The sequence below is a fragment of the Eleutherodactylus coqui genome, chromosome 10, assembly GCF_035609145.1.
Source record: "Eleutherodactylus coqui strain aEleCoq1 chromosome 10, aEleCoq1.hap1, whole genome shotgun sequence".
Taxonomy (NCBI): domain Eukaryota; kingdom Metazoa; phylum Chordata; class Amphibia; order Anura; family Eleutherodactylidae; genus Eleutherodactylus; species Eleutherodactylus coqui.
This window is the reverse complement of record NC_089846.1, coordinates 98,383,600-98,409,590: the sequence shown is the minus strand read 5'-3', so window position 1 is coordinate 98,409,590 and position 25,991 is coordinate 98,383,600. Positions and strand designations below refer to the sequence as shown.

Below are 25,991 nucleotides of genomic sequence, written 5' to 3'. Positions count from 1 at the left end.
CGCCCCTCTCATCTCTATGGTCTTCTTAGCTACGCCCTTCACATGGCGCGCTACGGCTGCAAGCCCCGCCTCGTATCAGCGGCAGTAGGTAATTGGGTGACGCACACAGCCACGCCTTCTCCTTCGTCCGCGCTTTCCTTCTGCTGACGCCATCAATAGAATAAACTTTATTGACTAAAACAGTCGGTGACAAATGGCTTCTCGTTGCTATGATGTCTTTGGTTGCTAAGGGGAGGGGAGAATGATGGCGGCTGATTCAGTTGTTTCCCGGGTGCTTCGCCGCCTGTCAGGTGTGACTCGTAGGACGGTAAGACATGTCTTTGTTGAGGGACTACATGTCCCAGCGCGTCTTGTAATGATGGGAGTAGTAGTAGGAGGGAGTCCTTCGCTATGTCACACTGATATATTGTACCTCCATGTTTTCCGTGTAAGTTTTTGATTTTTGCTCATTGACTGTAATGGGTCGGTGCGCCGTCTGCTGCGGTCACGGATGAGAATTACGCTGTTTGACCACCATCCGTGTGTCAGCCATATGTACAACTCGTTGCACACGGATCCGTTATTATAGTCGCAGGAGTATTACGAGCGTTATATTGCACCGACTAAATAATTGTAAGGTGTCCGAAAGAAGCGTGTGCCAGGAAGAAGGGAGCGCGCACGGAGGACGTTGCTTTCCGCTCTGTTCGTCACTGGTCATCGCTAAGTAATTCTAGGGAAAAATTGCGCCACCTCCAGTTGTTTTGTTTTTTTTACACTCAAGAAAAAAAATATGGCTGACCTACAGATGTCACCCGGACGCACAAGTGATCACGTTCACATTGGGGAGATTTGCCGTGCAGAAAATCTGCAGCGTTTCCGTATGTAAAATCCGCTTTATAACTCGCCGTTGCGGACTTATTGCGCATTATCTCGGTATTCTTCACACTGAAAATTTACTCCAGAAATCTCCTCTCCAAATGCGCCGCTTCAGCTTCGGAATTGCTGCAGATTTCGGTTGCGCCATTGAAGTCTATGACAGAAATCCGCATGTTTTTTGCCCCGATGATAATCGTTCGGTCTAAATGTGCGACAACGACTGAAAGATGAATGAGAACCATTCGCTTTTTGTTCGCCATTCATTTTCTGCAAGCATAAAAACCATCATTGGCGCTCGTTCGCTTATCGTTTGGTTTAAAAGCGCTCATTCAGTCGTTATTCACTTATACAGCGAATGTGAATGACTGAATGATTCTCGTCTGAACGAGCCAACGATGTCTCCGCCGGTATAAAGAGGCGTCACGGGTGCGAACGAGTTAGTGGTGATGTCACTCGCTAGCTTGAAGGAGAATTGGCTCGTCTAAAAGAGGTAGGGCGACCTTGAGGTGGTGGTCCTGACCCGGGGTGGGGGTGGGGTATTTGTTTGAAGGGGGGATAGGATGTTTTTATGGAGGTCCTGCCAACCAGCTAATGTCTGTAGGTGAAGGGAGTAGACTAAAATCTGGCGTCGAGCGCAACACTCCGACCGTGGGAGGGGCATGAAACTATAAGGCTGGGTTCACACGTGGCAAATCCGCCTGCGGACGCTAATCCCGGGGTTAGCCAGCCATGTGGATGGCAAATCCGCCGTGGCAAAGCTGGCAGAAGCCGACGCTGCGGCGTGAATTCGCCGGCCGCAGCATGTTCATTTTTTTACTTCTTCTGCTGCGGTCTCCTCTATGGGAGCGCCGGCCGCAGCGAAAGAGCAAGCAGCGCTTGTCCCGGTGGAAATCTCGCGGTTTTTCGCTGCGGCTAAACCGCAAGATTTCCGCCGGGAATCCGGCATGCATGTGAGAACCCAGGCTAAACCTCTACACTGAACAAATTCAAAGCCAGCATAAAACACGTTTCGAGTCCCGGGGCTCTTCTTCAGTTCAGCTGGGATGGTACACTTATGGTGATGGTTGGCCAAGTGGTGGCAGCAGTGATACATAAGGGGATAGTAAAATATAGGTGATACTAAAAACATGGTAAACATAAGAATAAAATCCCATGGAATGTAAGTGGTGCCGCAGGACGTCACAACCGGATCATACGGAAGTTCATTAAAAGTCACATGGTGTGCAGATTCGGAGCAGAAGGGTATAAAAGGGGCTCTTTAGATGTGATCAGAGGATGACGCTTGTGTTCTTCTGTCCTGCAGGGTCCGGCATAGTGATGGACAAGAGAACCCTGAATCCACCGCCCATCTTCCTGACATCTGGGGCGCCAGGTAATAGCCAGCGACTAAGGAGCCCCTTATACCCCCCTCCCTGACCTACTAACACCCCGGTCAGATAGGAAGAGTGTTGTGCAGTTGTGTATTTGCTGTCTCTTTTCACTTCTGTCTCTTGCTCAGGTGTCTCGGGACTGATTCCGCCTTCTCACTTTGAATCTCGCCGCCAGCAGTCGGCTCCTCCACCCTTGGCGCCTCTTCCACCACCGCCATCTCCGGAGGCAGAGCTATTAGCAGATCTGACTAAAGAGCTGGCAACACTGAAACGGGAGAACGAGCTGCTAAAGAAGAGGCAAGACAAAGGAGATGGTGCAAGGGCGAGGTACCGGAAGCTCCAATGTCTGTAGCCAGAAATAACTGTTTATCCTTCTCTGTGCGCCCCCAGCAGCGCGATATTATAGGCAGGCTGCTAGTCAGTGTCACATGACCCATTTCTGCCTACAACTCCCAATACCTTTTGCATGCACTCTGTATGTCTTTTATGCCCCCATGTTTCACATCACCATCAGTCAGTTTTCTTCCCCTTCTAGTATCTGTAAATATAGATCAAAGTACATTTTCAGTCAGTCTCCTTCCCCTTCTGGCAGCCATAAATATAACTCCCAGTAAGTTCTTATCATTGTTATATAGTAATTGTAGTCTGGGGCAGTTTTAGTACACAGGAAGTAATGAATGGCTTAGGCTGTATATGGTGGACTAGACGTGAGCGGTCATCCCCTGGTGACACGTGCAGTCCCTACTCTCGCCTTATTCCCTGCAGGTCTCTGGATCGTCACCCGCCAGATCTTCCACCATCGGAGTCCAGAGCGTTGGAAATTATTGCCCATCAGATGAGAGAAATCCAGAAGCTGGAAAAAGCAGCGGCTGCTGCGCAAGATAAGGAGGAGGAAGTGCTGAGGCTGACACAAGAAATGGAGGACTTAAAGAAGACCTGTAAAGAGGCGGAGCAAGTGGAAGAGAGGCGGAGACAGGAAGAAGAGAGGCGGAGAGAGGCAGAGAAAGGAGCGGATGCTCTGAAGCTGCAGGAGGTAAGTAGTGGGGACTGAGAGACCCCGGAGTCCGGGTCACGTATCTCCATTGGATCTTCTGTCGGCCGCCTTGTCAGGAATGTATGATTTGTGTAGGGCTCATGTGAATACAATGCATCCGATAAGTCTTCAGACCCTTCCTCTCTTATACATGCTGTTATGTTGTGGCCTTGTGTTTCCCCTCATTATGCACTCAGTACCCCAAAATAAGAAAGTGACACCAGAATAGTCGAAATCCACCCTTTGGTGTGGCATTTGTAATTCCGCTCCGGGGCCTCCCATTTCTCCTGATCATCTCGGAGATGTTTCTACACCTTTTATAGGAGTCACCTGTTGGAAATTCAGTTGGTTAAACATAACATACACCCCCCCCCCATCTACATAAGGTCTAACAGCTCACAATGCATATCAGAGCCAAAACCAAGCCATGATAAGGAAAGAACTGCCTGTAGAGCTCAGAGACAGGATTGTGTGGAGGCACCAAGCTGGAGAAGCTGCATAAACATTTCTGCTGCACTGAAAGTTCACAGGAGTCCAGCTGCCTCCATAACTTACATGGAAGACTGACAACCAGGACTCTTTCTAGAGCCGACGACCCACTAAACTAAGTCATCAGGGATGAAGGGCCAGAGGTAAGAGAGGTGACCAAGAACATAATGGTAACTCTGGCTAAACTCCAAAGATCCTGTGTGCAGATGGGAGAAACTTCCAGGTCAACCATCACTGCAGCCTCCACCAGTCTGGGCTTTATGGCAGAGTGGCCAGAAAGAAGTCTCTCCTCAGCAAAAGACACATGAAAGCCGCCTAGAGTTTACCAAAAAGCACCTAAATGACCTCAGACTGAGAAACAAGATTCTTTGGTCTGATGACACCAAGATGGAACTTTTTGGTCTCAATTCTAAGCATTGTCTGGAGGAAACTAGGCGCCGCGCATCACCTGCCCAACACCATCCCTACAATGAAGCCTGGTAGTCGCGGCATCATGGTGGGGAGGGGAGATTGGTCAGGGTGGATGGAAAGCGGAATGCAGGAAAGTACAGAGATAATGAAAACCTGATCAACCTGAGCGCAAGGGACCCCAGACTGGGAAGAAGGGTCTCCTTCCAACAAGCCAATGACCCTAAGACCACAGCCAAGACATCACAGAAGGGGTTTAAGGACAACTCTGTGAATGTCCTTGAGTTGCCCAGCCAGCCCTGACTTGTACCCAATCCAACATCTCTGAAGATCAATCCCACCACAGCCTTTACTATAAGCTGAAACCCACAGTTAGATCCCCTTAAAAAGTAACTTTTATTGATATGTAATGAAATATAGTAGCAATTAATTAAAAAGATCACAGTCTCAATATAGTGTGAATACTTGTAATACAATAGACGAAACGGGTCTAAAAGAAACAATATCCACCGTGCTGATTCTGCACAAATATCAGGACCACGATTAACACTTGCTGCAGATGGTGCGCACCACCATGCAGCAGTACACACCTATGGACTGAGGATTCAGCAAGTGATTAGATCCCTGCATGAACTGCCAGCTGTGTGATGAATGCTGCCAGATGAACGGAGTCTGGCATTAGTATAGCAGGACAGACTACATGAGGCTCTGCGCTAAAGCCCAGCTCCCCAACATGTTTCACCAGATCTCTGGCATCATCAGGGGTAGAGGAGTTGTAGTATAGTGCGCACCATTTGCACCAAGTGTTAGTCGTGGTCCTGATATTTGTGCAGAATCAGCACGGCGGATATTGTTTCTCTTTGACCCGTTTCGTCTATTGTATTACACCTCTTCACACAATATTAAGACTCTGATCTTTTTAATTCATTGCTACTACAACATATTTTATTACACATCAATAAAGGTTACTTTTTAAGGTGACCCAACGGTGGGTTCAGTTTATGGCAAAGGCTGTGGTGGGATTGGTTACAATCTAACCCTAGGGGGCCCTAGGGACCCCAAAATTTGCATTGGACATCTCTGAAAAGACCTCAAAAACGACCGTCCACAGACGGCCCACGTCCAACCTGATGGAGGGTTGAAAATCTCCCAATCCAAGTGTGCAAACCTTGTGGCATCGTACCCAAGAAGACTGGGGGCTGGGACTGACTGCTGAGTACGGGGGTGTGAATACTTATGTCAATGCAAAATGGGAGGTTTTTCATTTTTTTTTTAAATGTTCAAAGATTTCTCCTGTTCTGTTGTGACTTTGTCATTATGGGGTGCTGAGTGCAGAATGAGGGGGGACACAAGGCCACAAAACAATATGTAAAAGCCGTGAGAGGGTCTGACTGTGTTGTATGCTAATGTCTGCCGCCGACCCCCATGTATCTGTAACCTCACAGTCTCCCTTTGTCCTACAGCTGCAGTTATTGGCGGAGAGTCACAAGATGGAGTCTGACAAGCTGAGGATCAGGGTGCGCAGCCTGGAATCACAGATACAAGACGAGCGGGACGAGAAAACAATGGAGGCGACTCGGCTGAGAGAAGAGCTGCACGTCGCCAATGAAAAGAGAGAAGCTGTGGAAGCGGAGATGAGGTATGAAACGTGTAAGGTGACCAAGGCTGATCTGGGGTATCTACAAAGCATCTGATGGTCACTGTCAGCTAGGGGGCGCTCACATGACATTCACGGTGTCATTTTGGCCTCCACTGACTGCTCTATGTTGCTGTGTATAGTGAAGTTGAGCGTGCGATTCAGTGCAGAGGCATCTAGCAGATACACGTACACCACGCGGTAAACATAAAGGCCTGTAGACCGCGCCTGTCACTGTAGGACTATACAGCGGCATCATCCCACCTACAGCGCTCGTGCGCATTCACCTCCGGCTCTAGAAGGTGGCCAGTAAGGAGGAAACGTTCACACCAGAGCCACGTTTTTGGCATTGGGTGTGATGTTGGAGAAGTTTAACAGGGAAATGTGACAGGCAGACGCCGCAGTAGTGCAAATAGTGCACCAAAATATCACTAGTCGTGTCCGGTTGTCCAGATACCTGTGGGAACTGTCCGTGTACGTTGTGGGGGCAGTAACACCGTGGGGGTCACCAGTACATTGTGGGTGGAAGCTGGTACACCGTTCATTAGGATGAATAGCATTCACTGCAAGTATAATGACAATATACAGTACAACGGCGTTGGCGCCTGCAGCGGCGCAGTCGGATCTAGTGTAGAGAGATCCACGACACCTCAGTGATGTCAGATGGAAGTGGGATCTTCACAGGCGCCGAACCAGAGGACTCTGAGGGAAGTGAAAAAAAGAGTTTAACGCATTTCACCATCAAAACTGGAGGCTTCCTCAGACCACAGTTCCGTGCCACAGAGCCCGAACTTTCATGCTCAGCAGGTAGGGGGTGTTGGAGGCCCTCAGAGATTAGACTTTCCTGCCAAAATGACAGTGATTTTTATTATTTTTTTTTTTTACAGTGCAAATAATAATCTGTGTCCGTTTTTGAACAGAATACAACCGTTTTCACATTCTCTTTTTTTTTTTTTTTTTCGTTTTAGTAAAAATGAACCACAGGAATTTAGTTATATTTCGCTCGCCTAAATTTCTATGAGTCTGCAACTTCAAGTTCTGTCAGCAGATGGCGCACTTTTAGAGCATTTTCTTACAAATACAATCTTTTTGGGGATGTTTTCAATTAACTGTTACTACCTATTAGTTCTCAGTCATCCGCTGCATAGATTCATTTCTTCTTCAATTGGCAGTTTGTAGCGCTGTTACTAATGGACTCCAGTAGATTTATTTGCCCCGGCATGGGCTGATATTTCCCAAGCAGAATGAGATTAATTACTCTCATTTACTCCCGAGGATATTTTTTTGGATGCTAAAATCTAGTATTTTCCATATAATTTATATCAAATAGAAGGGTGCGTTGGGTGGCAGTGAGAGGTGAATAGTGGCAATACATACTCCTGCACACACTCCTCTACGTACACCCTGTTATGGAAATAAATCATATTCCAGAAGACTTCACTGATCTGCTCCAGATTGGTTATAATGAGACGTGTCATGCATGAATATATGTATTTGAACTGACTGGTGTTATCTGTCAGTCCCCAAAACCCTTGTGGTTTATTCGACGGAAGTACAATACAGATGTACTGAATATGAAGCACCAATTACATGCACGCTCATTATTCCCCCCCCCCCCCAACATCATAACAACTCTCGATTGGCCTAGTATGTAATGCTGCTAATGATTAACATATGTTTACGCCCCAGCAATTTCCAATAAAGGCGCATGCGTATATATATATATAATGAACATAACAGGAAAAAAAAGAAAATGTTTCACCGTCTGGTTATTAGTAATGAATTATAAGGTGTTACATCCCCTTTAATGACAGTTATGCATCTATACTTGACTCCTGATTAAAGGCATAACACATCCGCACACGTAGACAGGAGTGTGCGGGTGTACGTAGGGGAGTGCGTGCAGCAGTGTGCGGGTGTACGTAGAGGAGGGTGCGGGTGTACATAGTGGAGTGCGTGCAGCAGAGTGCGGGTGTACGTAGAGGAGTGTGCGGGTGTACATAGTGGAGTGCGTGCAGCAATGTACGGCTTGTTGTAGTAATAATATAAATGGGTTTCTTATATCAGCCTAGGCAAACTATAATTATATAATATATATATATAGGATATATATAATATAGTTTGCCTAGGCTGATATAAGAAACCCATTTATATTATCACTACAACAAGCCGCACATTGCTGCATGCACTCCTCTATGTACACCCGCACACTCCTGTCTACGTGTGCGGATGTGTTATGCCGTTAAGCAGGAGTCAAGTGTAGATGCATAACTGTCATTAAAGGGGATGTAACATCTTATAATTCATTACTAATAACCAGACGGTGAAACCTTTTCATTTTTTTTCTGTTATGTTGTTATTTTCTGGTTGTAGATTTTTGATTCTATTGTCTTGCATGACCCTGAAAGGGAGGAGACACAGATTAGATATTAGAAAGTGAGAGGGATAAATGAGTGGAACAGGTTGCCGCGGGAGGTGGTGAGTTTTCCTTCAATTGAAGTGTTCAAACAAAGGCTGGACAAATATCTGTCTGGGATGATTTAGTAAATCCGGCACTGAGCAGGGGGTTGGACCAGAAGACCCCGGAGGTTCCTTCCAACTGTACCATTCTATGACAATAGGGTGGCCATTTTGTATGAGATGCCGTTAACAGCATTTAGAGAGATGTTTTAATGCACAGCTCGTGGGCCATAGACTCAATGGACTGGAGCTGACGTATTGATTTCTGTGGAAAAGTGTTGTGGGCATGCTCTGTAAATTGTGCAGGGTGGGGGAGGAGGTAAGCTGTGTACACCACACTATTATTAGTCCTAGCGGTCAGAGTGAGAACTACAGGATTTCTTATCATTTTAATTGCAGCATTGGCAATTGATGGCTTGTCTCTTGTAGCCGATCCCGTTTGGAGCTGGAATCCCAGAATGCCTTGGTGCTACAGCTGAGAACGTACATCGGGGAGCTGGTGCCGGATACCCGACAAGTGGAGGAGCAGAAGAGGGAGAAGACTGAGCTGCAGACTACGATACAGGTAAGTATGGCATGGCGACATCATGTGGCGGTTACACGTCGGCGCATGCGGCTTTACTCACATCTGTCTATATGGATGTCTTTCAGCTGCTGAACAAGGAGAGAGATGCTCTGCAGACTTCCATGTTGCTGCTGCAGACCCGGCTGTCGTCGCTCTCGCACATTCTGTCGCTGCAGGAAGCCAATATCTGTAAGAAATCAGTAAGTTCATTCGCCGTCTCCTCTGACTGACAATTCCCGGTATACGATGGTCATCAGCGCACAAGGCCTGGCGCTGTGCCACAGGGGTCGCTGTAGACGCTGACGCTCTCTCCTCGGCTTAGGATGCATCTTCTTCTCTACTTTTAACTCCTTAATAGCTAAGACAATTTTGGCCTTAACCCCTTCCCGCTCCAGGACGCACATTTACGGCTCCCTCGTGGTGAGATCGGGGGAGCCATGCGGATGTCATGGCTGCTGTGGGCCTTCTGAAAGGACCGAGGGCTGCCTTTGAGAGACTGCCTATCAAGCAATCCCCATGGGGTAGCTTGAAAGACTGCCTGTCAGAATGCAGTATGATGTAATGCTATAGCATTACGTCATACTGCAGGAGCGATCAAAGTATCGCATATTGTAGTCCCCCAGGGGGGCTTAACCCCTTAACGACCAGCCCATAGTGTTTTTACGTCCTCCCGAAGTGGGCCTTATTCTCTGAGGACGTAAAAACATGCTTCCTGCAGAGAATAATGCCCCTCGGGCTGTGGACGTGACAGCTCCATGCTGTCGGTGTCCGCAGGTAGCTGACAGCATGGAGCTGTCATCCCGGGCTGTTCGGACACCCCCCCGGCATTGCGATCGGCGCTATGCAATGGATAGCGCCGATCGCAAAAAAAGTAAATAAAAGTACACAAAAGTTAAAGATTCAGCTGCTCTGATGGATCGGATCCATCGGAGCAGCTGAAATTACTCACCCGGGTCCGGCACGCTGCTCCCCGCTCTCCTGCCGCTCCGGGGCCCGAAGCCGGTCTTCTGCGCATGCGCGCCAGGCGGCATTACGTCAGCCGCATGCGCAGAAGGCCCGGCAGCGCGGGAGATTTAAAATCTCCTGGCTCCCGGCTCCTGTAGGTAGCCGGGAGGCAGGAGATGTCAGCGGGGACTGCGGTGAGCGGTCCCCGGTACCGCGATCGTCGTTATCCAATGGATAGCGCGATCGCGAAAAAGTTTAAAAAAAGTTTTAAAAAAGTCAGTTTCACCTCCCCACATGGATCAGATCCATGAGGGGAGGTGAAAATACTCACCCCCAGTCCTCAGCGGTGTCCCAATGTCCCGGGACCCGAATCACCGTCTGCGCATGCGCGCCCGATGATTGACATCGGGCGCGTGCACAGACGGGCTCGAGCCCCGGGAAATTTAAAATCCCTCTGCTCCTAGCTGCCATGTGTAGCTAGGAGCAGAGAGATTATACCGGGGACATGATCACTGTCATCCAATGGATGACAGTGATCATGTAAAGTGAAAAAAAAGTGTAAAAAAGTAAAAAAAAGTAAAAAAAAGCGTACGTTTCATCTCCCCTCATGGATCATATCCGTGAGGGAGGATGAAAGTACGTACCTAAGGCCCCCAGATTTATCCGCGGACCTTACCACAGCTTCTGCACACGCGCCCGTCGCCAAAATGGCGGGCGCATGCGCAAAAGCTGTGGATTGCCAGGATAATTTAAATTTTCCCTGCTCCTGGCTACAAAACGTAGCCAAGAGCATGGAGATTTAATAGGGGTCCGCGGTGAGCGGTTCCTGGTCACGTGTTCGCCATTATCCAATAATGGCGATCACGTAAAAGTAAAAAAAAAAATTTGAAGTTTCATCTCCCCTCACCGATGCGATCGGTGAGAGGAGATGAAACTTTTTACCGGAGGCCTGCGTATTTGAACCCCGACGCGATCTTCCTCCGTGGACCTTCCCGAATTCTGCACATGCGATTGCCGGCAAAAAGCCGGACACATGCGCAGGAGTCGGGGAGCCCAGGAAATTTAAAATCTCCTTGCTCCCAGCGACCAACGGTCACCGTGAGCCTGGAGCAGTGACAGGTGGCCTCGTTGAGTGGTCCCCGGTCACGTGATAAAAAGGTAGCGATCTACCTTAGGCCGGTCTCACATGACCGGATAGGAATTACGGATTCCGCATGCGTCTGATCCACGGTAATACGCAGATCAATCGCATTGGATTACACAATTCCGCTCACATTAGCGGGTCGGAATTGCGTAATCCACTCGCAGAAAAGAGAACGCAGCAGGTTCTATTTTACTGCGGATATTTGCAACGTAGAGCCCATTGTGCTCCATGGTCGCGGATATACCCGCTGCCCATACGCAACTACGTTGTATACGGACTGCGGGTACCCGTGTCATCGCTAAGCGACGGTGCGGGAAATACAAAAAAAGGTGTACTGTGCATGACCGCCTGTGTGAGTAGGCAATTATGTGCAGTACATTACGCAGCCGTACGCAGGGTCACAGCCGGGCTCACAGATGGAATCCGCTGTGGGCCTCCGCAAGCAGATTCCGCCTGCACCCGCGTGAGCCCGGCGTTATTCAGACCGCTACCTGTGATACGTATTTTACAAGAAGCCCCGGGAATGTTCGCCTTCCTGCAGTTCCAGGAGCAGCTTGTTGAGCGCCTTCTGTGTGAGACCGCCGCACCTCATCAAGCTTATGGAGACTCACGGAACGCCACTTTTTACACCCCATACCCACCACTGAGGTCACGAAATACCCCCAAAAAGCATGAGAGGAGGGGGGGGGGATACCCGGTTTTATTGCCCCATGGGCCCATTCCAACCAGCCTCCGTAATTACCCCTGTCTTCGGAAATACTACACAGTTCACATTTTTACTTTTATCTAAGATTTGCGAACGCCAAAAAGGGCGCGGAGGGGGGGGGGGATTTTTAGGGAGTCAATCTTTATTCTGTACAAATAAGCAATGGGGCCTGGAATTTATTCAGTTGTGCCCTAAAATCCAACAGGTGTTCCGTCCTTTATAGGCCTTGCCATGCGTCCTGTAAGTAGATTAGGGCCACAATGGGTATGTTTCTGAACTTGGGACAAACGGGGGTATCCATTTTGGGGTGAACGTCTTCATTCCTATGTACAATGTACAAAAAAAATGTTTTTAAATTGAAAAAATTGCCAAAAAAATTGAAAATCGTAACTTTTTCCTTCTGCTTTGCTTAGATTCATTCAAATACTGTGGGGTCAAAATACGCAGTACACCCCTAGATGAATTCGTTTAGGGGTCTAGTTTTCAAAATGGGGTCATTTGAGGGGGTTCTTTATCGTTTTGGCCGCTCAATGGCTCTATAAGTGGGCAATGGACCCTGAAATTTATTCAGTGGTACCCTGAAATCCAACGGGTATTCCTTTCATTGTAGGCCTAGCCATGGGTCCTGTAAGTCTATTAGGGCCACAATGGGTATGTTTCTGAACACGGGACAAACAGGGGTATCCATTTTGGGGTGAAAGCCTTCATTTATATGTGTGCTGTACAAGAAAAACTGTTTTTAAATTGACACAATAGCCCAAAAAATGAAAATCCTATTTTTTTCCTTTTGCTTTGCTTGAATTTATTCAAAAACTGTGGGGTCAAAATATGCAGTACTTTCCTAGATAAATTCGTTAAGGGGTCTAGTTTTCAAAATGGGGTCATTTGTGGGGGTTTTCTATGGTTTTGGCCGCTCAAGAACTCTACAAGTGGGCAATGGGGCCTAAAAGGACTTCAAGCAAAATCTATGTTCTGAAAGCCACCGATTACTCCTTTTATTTTGGGCCCCGTTGTGCATGCGGACATAAGATTAGGGCCACAATGGGTATATTTCTGAAAACAGCACAAACAGGGGTATCCATTTTGGGGTGTAAGTCTTCCTTCATATGTGTGCTGTACAAAAAAAGCTGTTTTTAAAATGACAGAATTGCCAAAAAAACAAAAATCCAAATTTTTTCCTTTTGCTTTGCTTGAATTTATTCAAAAACTGTGGGGTCAAAATATGCAGTACACCCCTAGATAAATTTGTTAAGGAGTCTAGCTTTCAAAATGGGGTCATTTGTGGGGGTTCTCTATGGTTTTGGGCGCTCAAGAACTCTACAAGTGGGCAATGGGGCCTAAAAGGACTTCAAGCAAAATTTGTGTTCCGAAAGCCACCGGTCGCTCCTTTCATTTTGGGCTCCGTTGTGTATCCAGACATAAGATTAGGGCCACAATGGGTATGTCTCTGAACACGGGACAAACAGGGGTATCCATTTTTGGGTGCAAGTCTTCCTTCATTTGTGTGCTGTACAAAAAAAGCTGTTTTTAAAATGACAGAATTGCCAAAAAAACGAAAACCACAATTTTTTCCTTTTGCTTGGTTTGAATTCATTCAAAAACTGTGGGGTCAAAATATGCAGTACACCCCTAGATAAATTCCTTAAGGGGTCTAGTTTTCAAAATGGGGTCATTTGAAGGGGGTTTTCTATGATTTTGGGCGCTCAAGAACTCTACATGTGTGCTATGGGGCCTAAAAGGACTTCAAGCAAAATTTCTGTTTTGAAAGACACTGACTACTCCTTTCATTTTGGGCCCCGTTGTGGACTCAGATATAACAATAGGGCCACAATGGGTATATTTCTGAACACGGGAGAAATAGGGGTATCCATTTTGGGGTGTAAATCCTGATTTTCATGTAAACTATAGGAAAAAAATATGTCTTTAAAATGACAGATTTGCAAAAATATGAAATTTTACTTTTTCTCCTCTAAATTGAATTAATTGCTGAAAAAAAAACTGTGGGGTCAAAATACTCATGACACCCCTCAGTGAATACACTAAGGGGTGTAGTTTTTAAAATGAGGTCATTTGGGGGGGTATCTATTATTCTGGCACTCATGAGCCTTTCCAATCTTGGCTTGGTATAGGAAAACAAAGTGTTCCTCAAAATGCTAAAAAGTAATGTTAAATTTGTACGTCTCCTAAATGGTTAAAAAAAAACTAAAGTTTTTCCACTGTGCGCCCAAAATAAAGTAAACGGGTGGAAATATAAATCTTAGCAAAAATTTCTATATTATGTTTGCACATATTTAAGATATTGCAGTTGGAAATGTGAAAAAATGACGATTTTTTCAAAAGTTTCCCAATTTTGGCGCTTTTAATAAATAAACACAATTTCTATCGGTCTATTTTTTCCGCCTAAATGAAGCACAACATGTGGCGAAAAAACAATGTCAGAATCGCTTGGATATGCAAAACCTTTCTGGTGTTTTTCCATGTTAAAGTGACACATGTCAGATTTGCAAAATTTGGCCTGGTCATTAAGGCGCAAACAGGCTTGGTCACTAAGGGGTTAAAAAAAACTTTATAGGTTTTTTTTTTTTTTTTACTTTACTTTTAATTGTGTTTAAAAAAAAAAAAAAAGGAATACAAGTTTAAATCACCCCTTTTTTGCCATATCTAAATAGTCTAAATAATAAAATGAAAATACATATTTGGTATCGCCCCGTCCGTAAAAGTCCGATCTATCAAAGTAGCACATTATTTACCCCGCACGGTGAACGTCGTCAGAAAAAAAATAAATAAAGACCGCCAGAAATGCACTTTTCCAGTCACCCTGCCTCCCAGAAAAAAACGCACTAAAAACGATCAAAAAGTCGTATGTATTCCGAATTAGTACTACAGGACATCCCGCAAAAAATGAGCCCTCGCTGAACTACGTCGACGGAAAAAATAAAAAAGTTGTTGCACACACAAGATGACGGCAGAAAATGATTGAAAAAAATTAAATGTCTTTGAAAAAAAAGAGTAGTACAGTAAAAAAAAAAAGCCTATATAAGTAGTAATCGTACCGACCCATAGAATAAAGCTATCAGGTCATTTTTTTTGCAGTTTTTGCGCCGTAGAAACAAGACGCACTGAAAGATGGTGGAATGTCGTTTTTTTTTCATTTTACTCCACTTAGAATTTTTAAAAAGTTTTTCAGTACATTATATGGTACAATAAATAGCAGCAAAAAACAAGCCCTCATACAGCGACGTCGATGGATAAATAAAGGAGTTATGTTTTTTTTAAGGAGGGAGGAAAAAACTAAAATTGAAAGAAAAAAAAAGGGCCGCGTCATGAAGGGGTAAAGGGGTTTTACGGGCATTTACTATTGATGATGTTTCCTCAGGAGTTGATTGGTGGAGGTCCACTACTTGGGGTCCCCATTCATCAGCTGGTCCTCTGGTCAGTACAGCACAGTCCGTTTGTCCCTCCACTGGAGGCTCATCTGTTAAGCTCTTAATTAGCAGGTAGTGCAGCTCTGTAACAGTCCTGGTTCCCTAGAATGGCATCGCTGTACTACTTGATGGTCTGCTGTATTGAGGAGGAAGGGGGATCTTTGCTGCCACCTGGTGGTTATAAAATGCATCAGCTAGTAAAATTACCTCAAGGCATTTCTTTATAGTAGTCTGTAATAAGTTTTAAGCCTTAATGGTGATTGGATCGTTCTGGATCTTACTAGTTGTTCTTTGGAAATTTGTGGTTGGAATCCAGTAGATTCGGCGCAGCAGCCTGTCATTTATATACTGTTCATGCAGGACGGACGCTCGGATGGACAGAAGACGCAGCGGCTGCTCAAACTCTGGAGGGAAAAGGTCTTCAGCCTGATGGTCCAGCTGAAATCTGAAGATATCAACAAGGAGAACGACCACAGGGAGACCCAAGACAAGGTGAGGCTGGTGGCCCATCAGGTGGCAGCAGGGAGTTTATACGGAATAGTGGCCTGTTGGGTGGCAGCGAGGAGTGTATACAGAATAGCAGCACGACAGGTGGCAGTGAAAGGTGCATATGGAATAGTGGGGCATTCGTTAGCAGCAAGGGGTGTATATGGAATAGTAAATAGTGCCCCATTGGTTGACAACGGGGGTGTATATGGAATAGTGGCGCATCAGGTGGCTCCGAGGTGTATATATGAAATAGTGGCACGTTGGGTGGCAGACGGGGTTTATATGCAATAGTGAACTGTTGAGTGGCAGTGAGGGGTGTATGTGGAATAGTAGCTTGTCGGGTTGCAGTGGAAGGAGGTGTGTTTGTGTGTGTGTGTGTTTGTGTGTGTTTGTTAATTCCTTTTTTAACTTCTTGCCTGGCTTTTCTTCTAGATCTGCTCTCTGGAAAACTCTTTGCAGCAGAACGATCAGCAGCTGGCGCTCTACTCACACGCCATGCAAGACCGCACAGCGGAGCTGGAGATGGAGAGGGTCCAAAACAAAGTATGGAAGGCCTCTATTAGATCCCCATCTAGTAGCGCATTTGACTCCTTTAGCCCTTAGAACCGCAGCAATTTGATGTGGTGTAGATTCTATTAGGTGATGAAATTGTTCTGTAGGATTATCGGCCCCTGCGGACAGGAAGTTTCTTATAGTTGGTACATATTAGATAGAAGTGCTGACCTGTTCTGACCAGCTGACAGGAAGGGGCCATCGATTTATGCCGCTTGTACCAAATTCTGACCTATCAGTAACAGAAATCTGGCTCCATCTGACCAGGCGATGTTCCTCTGCTAATTGGTGATAGAAGTTTTGAGCTCTTTTGCCCGCTGGAGCCTCTCCTTTCTGTTTCTCTTAGAGACAGTAGCGCTGGATCTGGTCATCTGCTGTTATAGCCCACACGTTAATTGGAGCACCAGCGTGGTATATGGCTGACTACGCAGCGCTTGTTGGTCAGAACGATTCTTGACCTCCTCCTCCGAGACCTTTTCAGTGAAGAGTTGTTTCCGTCCCCTTTTGTTGGATGTTTTCCTCGATCACACCATTCTTGGTATAATCTCCACACCGCCGCACGAGAAAACCAAGTGGTTGGCAGCGACACCACAGCCCCGGCTAGTCTAGCACCGATGACCGGCCTCGTTGGAATCACTCAGATCGCTGGATTTCCCCCATCTAATGTGGATTCACACTGAAACTGTTCCACGTAAAACTCGTCACGTGATTTTGTGCTGCACACAGCGTCGCGGGCAGAATATCCATACAGGGGAGCGCCAATTGTGAGAGGACCGCGGGCTCTAATAAAGGCGCCATCAGGGTATAATATAGCCCCTGTGTATCCGGTGTAAGGCCGGTGCAGACGTCTACATTATAGACATGTTTGCTTCTTGGGAGTTTTCTGTCACTCTTGGTTGCAGTGAATATGAAGTACTAATGGTAGGAAAGTCCAGTCTGTATACTGTGGTGTCTGCTGTATATCATATATATACTGGGGTGTCCGCTGTATATTATATATATACTGGGGTGTCCGCTGTATATTATATATATACTGGGGTGTCCGCTGTATATCATATATATACTGGGGTGTCCGCTGTATATCATATATATACTGGGGTGTCCGCTGTATATTATATATATACTGGGGTGTCCGCTGTATATTATATATATACTGGGGTGTCCGCTGTATATTATATATATACTGGGGTGTCCGCCGCATATTGCTGTCAGTGTGTCGTGCTTTGGTGTTCTTGGCAGGCAGACGCACTTCTGGCCGTTGCGCTCTCTGGATTTACATGGATGCCGTCTGTGATACTCCCTACTTTTCTAGTGTTTACAGGACAAGCTGACGGCCGCGGGAGCTACAGCCGCCTCGCTGTCCAGCCGCACTCAGAAGGCTGAAGAAACCGTGCAGCAATTAAAGCGGATGATAGACAGGTACGACAGCGCCACATTGTGAATATTGGGAAATGTCCAAGGAGACATATAACTAAATTCACAGAAAGCTCCTCCTCTTAAAGGAGTATTCCATCCTATAAAGTCCTGACTTATCAATAGAATGGGATGTGCCGTCACTTTATGTTGGCGGCGATGTTACCTCTGAGAGTAAAGAGGTCGCAGCTCTGGTATGGCGCTGCATCCTCGTTGCTGTTCTTCCCCTCGCTTTATGATCAAACCACCATGAGATATATACTAGTGATAAACCACCACTTTGTAAGATGGAAGACTCCTTTAAGTTCACTTAAATTCTCAGGAGACGTTTCTCCTACACTTCAGGTTGCACTGCACAGCGTTGATACTGTTGTCTTATCATTAATGCTGGTTGTGTCTCAGTTTTGCGCAGGCTTTCCACACGCAAGAACATTCCTTCCGGGAAGCCCTGCAGCGACTGGTGAACCTGGGACAGCGGGTGACATTTGCTACCAAGAGAGTGGACACTATCCAGGGTAGGAAGGGGTTAATGAGTGGGTAGAGGCCTTGTTTACCCTTCACATGCAGGCTTGTCTTCACCGTCGTATTAAATGGGGTGCAGAGCTACGAAGAAAGTCGATGCCGTGCGCTAGAGATCCTCGTATACATGACATGTGGGTGGCTAATGATTTAAAGGGACGGCTTCTAGTGTTCTGGACTGAGGTGATTAGACTCCAGCTGCACTCTCTTCTTACAGTGGATAGATGGAAGGAGTGATGCACAGCTACAAGATGTGACCGCACCTGTAGACTGCAGCCATGGAGAGACCTCTGTATGGGAGCTGCACACATGATACACAATTTATGATAAGGACTGCTGGCTGCTTCGTGTAATAAGCTGTATATCTTCATCCTTTGTGTAATAAGCTGTATATCTTCATCCTTCGCGTATTGTATCTGAGATTTCCAGTCACTGAAGTCTGAGAGGCGCCAAAATGCTACATAAGATCCGCTTCATCTGTTTTTACTCTTCTGTATTTGCAGCCATCGGATATTCACCGTTATCTTATTACTGCATCGTCTACAGAGGCCTCATTGTGACTTCTTTGTACTTTTCCATTGTCAGGTTTGGTGGCGCAGCGACTGGCGCTGGTCAAGCTGCGACAAGACGAAGAACAGCCCAGTGACCTACAGACAGATGATAACCTGTAAGTGATCATATACAAGGGCGGTGTCCGAGCTGAGTGGGGGCCATGTTATAGGGCAGTGGTGGTGAACCTATGGCACGCGTGCCAGAGGCGGCACGCAGAGCCCTTCCTACTGGCACGCGCCCCATCGGCCGCTCACCACTTGTGAATACCAGCAGGGGCCGCGGCTCCCCTGCCGGCATTCACAAACGGCACTGCTAGCCGCGCTGATCCCGGTATACACTGGCTTCAGTGTGCAGCTAGAATCCCTCTCCCCCCTGCACCGACGTCTCTTACTACTTGGTTCCACCGGGAGGGGGGAGGCGTCCAGCAGCGTGTGTGTCAGAGTGTATGTCGGGAGCATGTTAACACTTTCTTCCCCACTTCTGCAGCAATCAGCAATTCCCAGCAACCTGATTGGTTGTTCGGGTTGGCTGATTCACCAAACAACCAATCAGGTTGCTGGGAATTACCTATTGAGGCAGAAGTGGGTAAGAAAAAGTTAATATGCAGGCCAGGACCAGAAGAAAAGCTGAGCTTCCAGGAGGAGGGGGAGGAGGAGGTAAGTATGTGGGTCTCGGGAGGGGCACTGTGGGGTGTCACTACTGCACTGGGGGGCCACTGTGGGGTGTCACTACTGCACTGGGGGGTGTCACTACTGCACTGGGAGGGGGGGGGCACTGTGGGGTGTCACTACTGCACTGGGGGGCCACTGTGGGGTGTCACTACTGCACTGGGGGGTGTCACTACTGCACTGGGAGGGGGGGGGCCGCTGGGGGGTGTCACTTACTGCACTGGGGGGGGGGGCTGGAGGGGTGTCACTACTGCATGGGGGGCCGCTGGGGGGGTGTCACTGCTGCACTGGGGGGTGTCACTGCTGCACTGGGGGGCCGCTGGGGGGTGTCCCTAATGCACTGGGGGGCCGCTGGGGGGTGTCCCTAATGCGCTGGGGAGTGTCCCTAATGCACTGGGGGGCAGCTGGGGGTGTCTCTAATGCACTGGGGGGCCACTGGGGGGTGTCACTGCTGCACTGGGGGGTGTCCCTAATGCACTGGGGGGCCGCTGGGGGGTGTCCCTAATGCACTGGGGGGCCGCTGGGGGGTGTCCCTAATGCACTGGGGGCCGCTGGGGGGGTGTCCCTAATGCACTGGGGGCCGCTGGGGGGGTGTCCCTAATGCACTGGGGGCCGCTGGGGGGGTGTCCCTAATGCACTGGGGGCCGCTGGGGGGGTGTCCCTAATGCACTGGGGGCCGCTGGGGGGGGGGTCACTATTATCGCTGTAGGGTGGGGGTCACTATCACCGCTGGAGCCGCTGTGGGGGTAACTATCACCGCTGGAGCCGCTGTGGGGGTCACTATCACCGCTGTGATGTGGGGGTCACTATTATTGCTGGGGGGTGGGGGTCACTATTACTGCTGGGGGTGCTGGGGGGGGGTCACTATTACTGCTGGGGCTGCTGTGTGGTGGGGGTCACTATTACCGCTGGGGCTGCTGGGGGGGTGTCACTATTACCACTGGGGTGTGTTTACAGGTGGCGGAATGGGCAGGGCTGTTTCAAAATAGACAGCGTGCAGATTCTGCCTACTTTTTGGATGCAGAAATGCTGCAGAATTTTCCACAGTATTTTCCTCTAAGGACATTCTGCAGTATTTCCGCATCCAAAAAGCAGTCAAAATCTGCACCCTGTCTGTTTTGAAGCGGCCCTGTCCTTTTTAGAATGACGGGGGTAAAATCGTACGTCGTGAAAAGCCCCGCCCCCTGACATGTTGGCACTTTGCGATAAATAAGTGGGTTTTAGGTTGCAGTTTGGGCACTCGGGCTCTAAAAGGTTCACCATCACTGTTATAAGGCATCACTTGTAGATTTGATGGCCGTCACATTGTGAGCATTGATGATGTCCTAATTACATCCACCATCAATGTGTGACTGCAGTGGTCTGACCACAAGGACCCCCACAACAACTACCATGCTTTGTAACGCTGATATGTCCTGTGCTGGTCACCATTGGTGGGGGACGATGGTGGGAGCTCCTGGAAGAACGGCATAGGTGACTGCAGCATCTGTGCTGCTATTGATCAGGATTTGCCCCCCACAGATGTCGCCCGTCATATGAGGATTTAAGGGCTGAAGTGAATCTCCTAAACGAGGAACGAGACCGTTTGAGTGCAGAGCTGAAGCGCAGCGCTCTCCTCATCGAGGGACGAGTGACTGAGACCAGAGACAAGTGTAAGTAGGATGTCAGTGTAGACCTCTTTTTACGTCCCTCCAGCTTTGTGTTTCAAGACTTGGTCTTCCTTTGTGCAGTGGAAGCAGAAATCGAGGCTGGTCACCGCGCCGCGTCTCTTCTGCGCGCTTCACTCCATGAGACAGAAGAGAGGGAGCAAGTCCTGACGGAACAAGTAGTGGCCCTCGAGAAGAGACTACAGGAAGCGTGTGAGACCGCGACCCGACTGCAAGAACAACTGCAGCATCAGAAGGAGGAATATGAGAGAGGTACCGAGCAAGAGGAGAGCCCGATGGGAAGGCAAAAGGGGCAATTACACAGGGGGTGTGTCCATGCTGCCCCCGGTGGTGGGTTTGTGTGTCAAAACATTTTGTCTCTGTTCCTACTCCAACCCTAATGCTATAAAAAGTATTTCCACCCGCCACTGAATGGTTTCCATGTTTTATCGGGCGATGATAGGTCTCATATCAGTGTTAATCTCTACAAAGTGATATGATGGATGCAAAATCCTCCCCTCCACCCTGCAGGTCAGGGTTTGGTGCTCGAACAAATGCTCCAGGTTGCAGGGGGCACTCTAGGGCATTGACCTTACGGACCGTTCCGCAGCATCTTCTATCTAGTCTCAGGTCCGAGTTGGCAAATTAAAATTTCACAGATTAGGAGATGAATTTGATCTAATTTGTGTTTTTCTAGAACTGCAAGATAAAGTGCGAGCCATCGAGGAAAACGCAACACAGCAGCTGGCGCAAATGGAGAGGCATCTACATGAGGCCAGAAGAGGACACACTAAAGCGGGTAAGTTTACCACCCTCCCATCATGGGGAGCGGGTAAATCCCACCCATGTTGTGAGGAGTGAGTAAGTCTGCCCCCACATTATGAGGCTGCATTGAATAAGCATGAGGCTCTCCCTTTGGTAAGAAAGCCGCCATGTTTTTCTATTCGCATGCCTGTGTGTAGTCAGATTTCCGTGTGTGTTCAGCTAGAACTGCACGGAACGATGGAACTATTATGTTCTGCAGTGAGCCCACACATCACGTGTTATCTGTTTATCCTGTTAGTAATGATTACATGTTGTATGTTCTTGCCGTGTAGTTGTGGCTTTAAGACAGACGGAGCGTCAGATGCAGCGAGAGAAGACTCGGAGCCAGGAGACCATAAGTACACTGGAAGATGCAGCCCGCGTCCGAGAGAAGCAACTTACACGCCAACTACAAGACGCAGAAAGGGACAAGAACCTGCTGACGGTGAGTCTGTCTGACATGTACGAGTCTGGATGCGGTAAATGATAATCACTTGTTAAAGGGGAACTCCACTTATAAAGGCTCTAAGCAGCTCCCTGACACCTTGTGCTCGCTTGGTGTCGGCACTTTAGTGGATGGTAAATCCTGATTTTCTGCATAATAAAATACGATGAAGGAAATGGTGTTTTATTTTCTTCCACAAAAGTGAATCTCAGACCTGGAAATGGAGGACAACGGCGATCTGCGAATAACATAAATCACACCGGAGTATTGTGAGCGCAGCTTTTCATTGGTACAGAACGGCGTAACGATTGTGTGTCCCTCCAGGCGACTCTCCAGCAGGAAGGGTTAATTGCCTCCTACCAGAAAAACCGTCTGGCGGCCGTCCAGTCTACAGATATTGACGAGGAGAAGGTGCAGAGACCCTCAGAGGCCAACAGAGCCGCCAGCACTGCAGGTGGAAAAGGTGAAGCCAATATGCATCTGCACAATAGAAACCACTGGATAAACGAACCCGTATCGGCCGCGTGCCTCTGTGTAAATGTAAGGTGCAGGTTAACGCTCCAGCAGGTACTGGTTGTCACATAGAAGGGGCTTATAATTACCTCTGTCTTCTCGGCCGCCTACATGGCACAGACTGAGGCTTATTTACTACTCAAACTACACCAGATAAGTCTTACCTGCTTTGCGTTTAGGCTGCCTTCACACGGGCGTCAAAAGCGTGCGAGATTTATGTGTTGCGAGACGCACAAATATGATCCCCATATTTGCGGTGAGGTGATGGATACGATATTTGGGGTGACAGATATGATGCAAGAAACAAATCACAGCATGTTGTACCTGGCTGCGTGCTCTGGCATCGCAGCGCCTATTGTGTTCAGCGTGGGCGGCAGCAGCAGCATCGCATCATGTGCTACATGCACATGATGCGAGGTCTGCCATTGAAAAAAAATGGGAGAAACGCTGCGCCGGAAGATCCCTTCATCCCCGTAGTGATGCGAGGCTGTTTTGCCATGAAAATGACTCGCATCCTCGCGGATTTCACATGGATGGCATGTGCGATATAGGGGTGGGATTCAGAGCTCCATATCGTGCTTGCTTGTGTGAAGTTAGCCTTAGTGCTCATGTCCACAGGGGGGTTTGAATTCCGGAGTCCGCGTAGGACACCTGCGCGAATGATCTGGAGTTCAAGCCACCCATAGAAAATCATGAGCACCCGCGGCTTAATTAAAGCATGTGAGTTTGTTTTCCGGACCTTCCAGTCTGCAAAACGAATTTCAGCATGCTCCATTTTGCCGCGGATCTCGCGGGGACGGCTTCCATTGAAGTCAATGGAAGCTGTCCGATCTGCGGCACACCCGAAACTGTCATTCTCGGTGTGCTGCGGGTTCCCCAGGAAAGCAGGAGATTTAAAAATAAAAAATAATAAATCTCCACTGCGCATGTGCGGGAGCGTGCCGGGCGGTGAGCCCGCCGATGTGACAACGGACCTGCACACATCCGGACTGGTAAGTATTGTCTTCATGCCGTGGGCAGGGTGAGATCCCGTGGCAGGGCTCCCGCCGATGGAAGCCGACCCGCCCGTGGACATGAGGCCTTACTATGTGTTTTTTTTTTTTTAGACACATTCAAACTTTTTCTGAGGTGTCCAAAAAAAAGGTGTGGCCTAAATTCCACCAAAATTGTGCCAAATTTGGCATAAACTAAGTCCATTAATAACTGGTCTGAATGTAGGCCAGACAGTCTTAAAATTCTAGATTTATCATTCAGTAAAGCCACTGTGAAGGGTTTTCTCAATAAAAATCATTGGGGGCAGTGATGGGGGGGACCCAAGTTGAAGAAGCAACAAACCATACATCCTCACCTCCCGCTGCACGTTTCTGCCCCGCCGCTGTTCACTGCTGCTCCGGTCTTCTGCTTACATCAGTAGCACCGGTTATGTGGGTTGTTTACACATGTGACCGTTGCAGCCAATAGGAAGCTGGCAGGGATGTCCATCAATGATGTCCCGTAAACCTGCAGGGGGCCTCTACATTAGAGGCCCGGATGTTACCAGACCTTCTGGTGGGACGATGCCACCTGGTAGATGCTGTGGTGGTTTGTTGCCACGGTGAGTTTATTACTGTTTTATAGTTTTGGACATGGGGAGCCCAAAACTGTAAAAAACAAACAAAAAAACCCCGATGATTACATGATCATGTGGGTGAGACTTTTGTAGAAGCTAAGAATTGTGTTGAGGTCGTCTGGTAAATCTTGCAGTTTGTGTCTCCTGATGGTGTGTAATATAAGATCTTATATGCATTTGTAGGATCTCTGTCCAGCATGCTCGCCAATCTGCAAAGCCTCGGAGCCTCCGTACTCGCAGATAATGATGATGAAGAGGAGGAGGACTTCAGGCACTAGCTGGTATTCACTCCCTGAAGAAACATGCTGCACGCATCTGACCACCAACCCCTGTATGCGGGCTGTATACAAACCTGGGCTGATTTCTCCATATTGTGTGTAGGAACTTGTTACAGCTGTGATATGTGACCTTGAGCTACGGATACACACCACTGTGCATGAGCCTGGGATTACCAAGGAAACATCAGTGTTAACGCCATTGTCAAACACTGAGATCGTTCCTCCAGGGATGTTGCCAGGACTGGTGTGTGCGGCTTCGTGCCCCATTAACTCAGGACTGGTGTGCGGCTTTGTGCCCCGTTACCTCAGGACTGGTGTGCGGCTTTGTGCCCCGTTACCTCAGGACTGGTGTGCGGCTTTGTGCCCCGTTACCTCAGGACTGGTGTGCGGCTTTGTGCCCCGTTACCCCAGTGTTATCCTGTGCGTTGTGCTCATGATGTTTTGTATGTAAATAAATATATCTATTATTGAGGATTGTGAAACCCGCATGACAGAGCTAAAGCTTCACTAAATCCTCCAGTGTCCTCTTTGCATTTGTTCTTCTGTGTTCTGAAGAGAGGGTAAAATAAAAGCCCCACAGACTCTTACTTGGCTGCAGCATGACCTCCCTGCATACCCATGTGCCTGCTGTAGTCAGGCCCTGGCACTTGGCAATATAAGGGTGATATATAAACAGTAAAAAGGTAAAAACACTCACAGGTGCGAACAGAGACCTACCTGTTCCAGCAAAAAAAACAAAAACCCTTAATCATAGCATATAGTCGGTACAAGACGCGAGTAATTTAAAGGTAGCAGGATAGGACCTAACACAAGCCTGACAACGACTGCTAATGAGTCACAACCCCTCCTACTAATAATTGATACGCATGGAAAACAAAACAAAATCATCGGTATAAGCAGAAGATCAGATCTGTGCTTAAGGTCATATGGAAATCTGGTTGTCACCAATATCATACAATAAGCCTCCCTTGAAAGCAAGTCTTGCAAAGAGTCGAATTGGTGCTTTTCTCACCCGTATCACTGAGATGACTTTTTCTTGTATGTAAGTTAATTGACTGCAGTTCATACGCTAGAAATGGGCGGATAGTTGGGGGATCGACAGAAATATTCCAAGTTGTTTCCTATCTCAGAGTAAAGTTGGTTAAAAGAAAACAACTTTTGGCAAACTAGCTTAATGTGATTCTGTAGTAGTGCTGGTCTAGAGTCTGTAATGTTTAGGTAACTGCTGGCAGAATAGGAGGTCACTTATACATTACAGACTTGTTTCAGTGTCCCCTGTTAGATACCGGGTACATAACACCCTACACTGGGCAGTCACTTCACTTATCTCTTGCAAACTACAAACAATATTTCAGATTTTAAGGCCTCTTTCACACGGTCTACAAAACATGGATGTGAGGCTCAGGGTTCCCAATGGGTTCTTTCACATGAGATGTTTGTAGCCTGAGAGAACCCATTGGAAACCAT

At 47.7% G+C, this 25,991-nt stretch overlaps 1 protein-coding gene across 1 annotated transcript; it reads left to right on the top strand.

The window, feature by feature from the left end:
* The first annotated feature begins 229 nt into the window (after positions 1–229).
* On the top strand, positions 230–25,093 carry CCHCR1 (coiled-coil alpha-helical rod protein 1). The gene is made up of 18 exons (XM_066581598.1): positions 230–307; positions 2,159–2,227; positions 2,354–2,552; positions 2,991–3,258; positions 5,619–5,794; positions 8,681–8,816; positions 8,903–9,016; positions 15,397–15,528; positions 15,958–16,068; positions 17,390–17,496; positions 17,893–18,005; positions 18,595–18,676; positions 20,751–20,881; positions 20,960–21,148; positions 21,573–21,674; positions 21,973–22,124; positions 22,449–22,587; positions 24,430–25,093. The coding sequence occupies exons 2-18, from the start codon at positions 2,173–2,175 to the stop codon at positions 24,522–24,524; spliced, it is 2,301 nt and encodes a 766-aa protein (XP_066437695.1). The 5' UTR covers positions 230–307; positions 2,159–2,172; the 3' UTR covers positions 24,525–25,093.
* The last annotated feature ends 898 nt before the right edge of the window (positions 25,094–25,991 follow it).

What these genes read in the sequence shown, in the direction of transcription:
- CCHCR1 (XM_066581598.1), top strand. Translation starts at nt 2,173, where the DNA reads ATGGACAAGAGAACCCTGAATCCACCGCCCATCTTCCTGACATCTGGG. An exon ending in GCTGTGGAAGCGGAGATGAG is followed by an intron (nt 5,795 to 8,680) that starts GTATGAAACGTG and finishes TGTCTCTTGTAG; the next exon opens with CCGATCCCGTTTGGAGCTGG. An exon ending in ACAGGGAGACCCAAGACAAG is followed by an intron (nt 15,529 to 15,957) that starts GTGAGGCTGGTG and finishes CTTTTCTTCTAG; the next exon opens with ATCTGCTCTCTGGAAAACTC.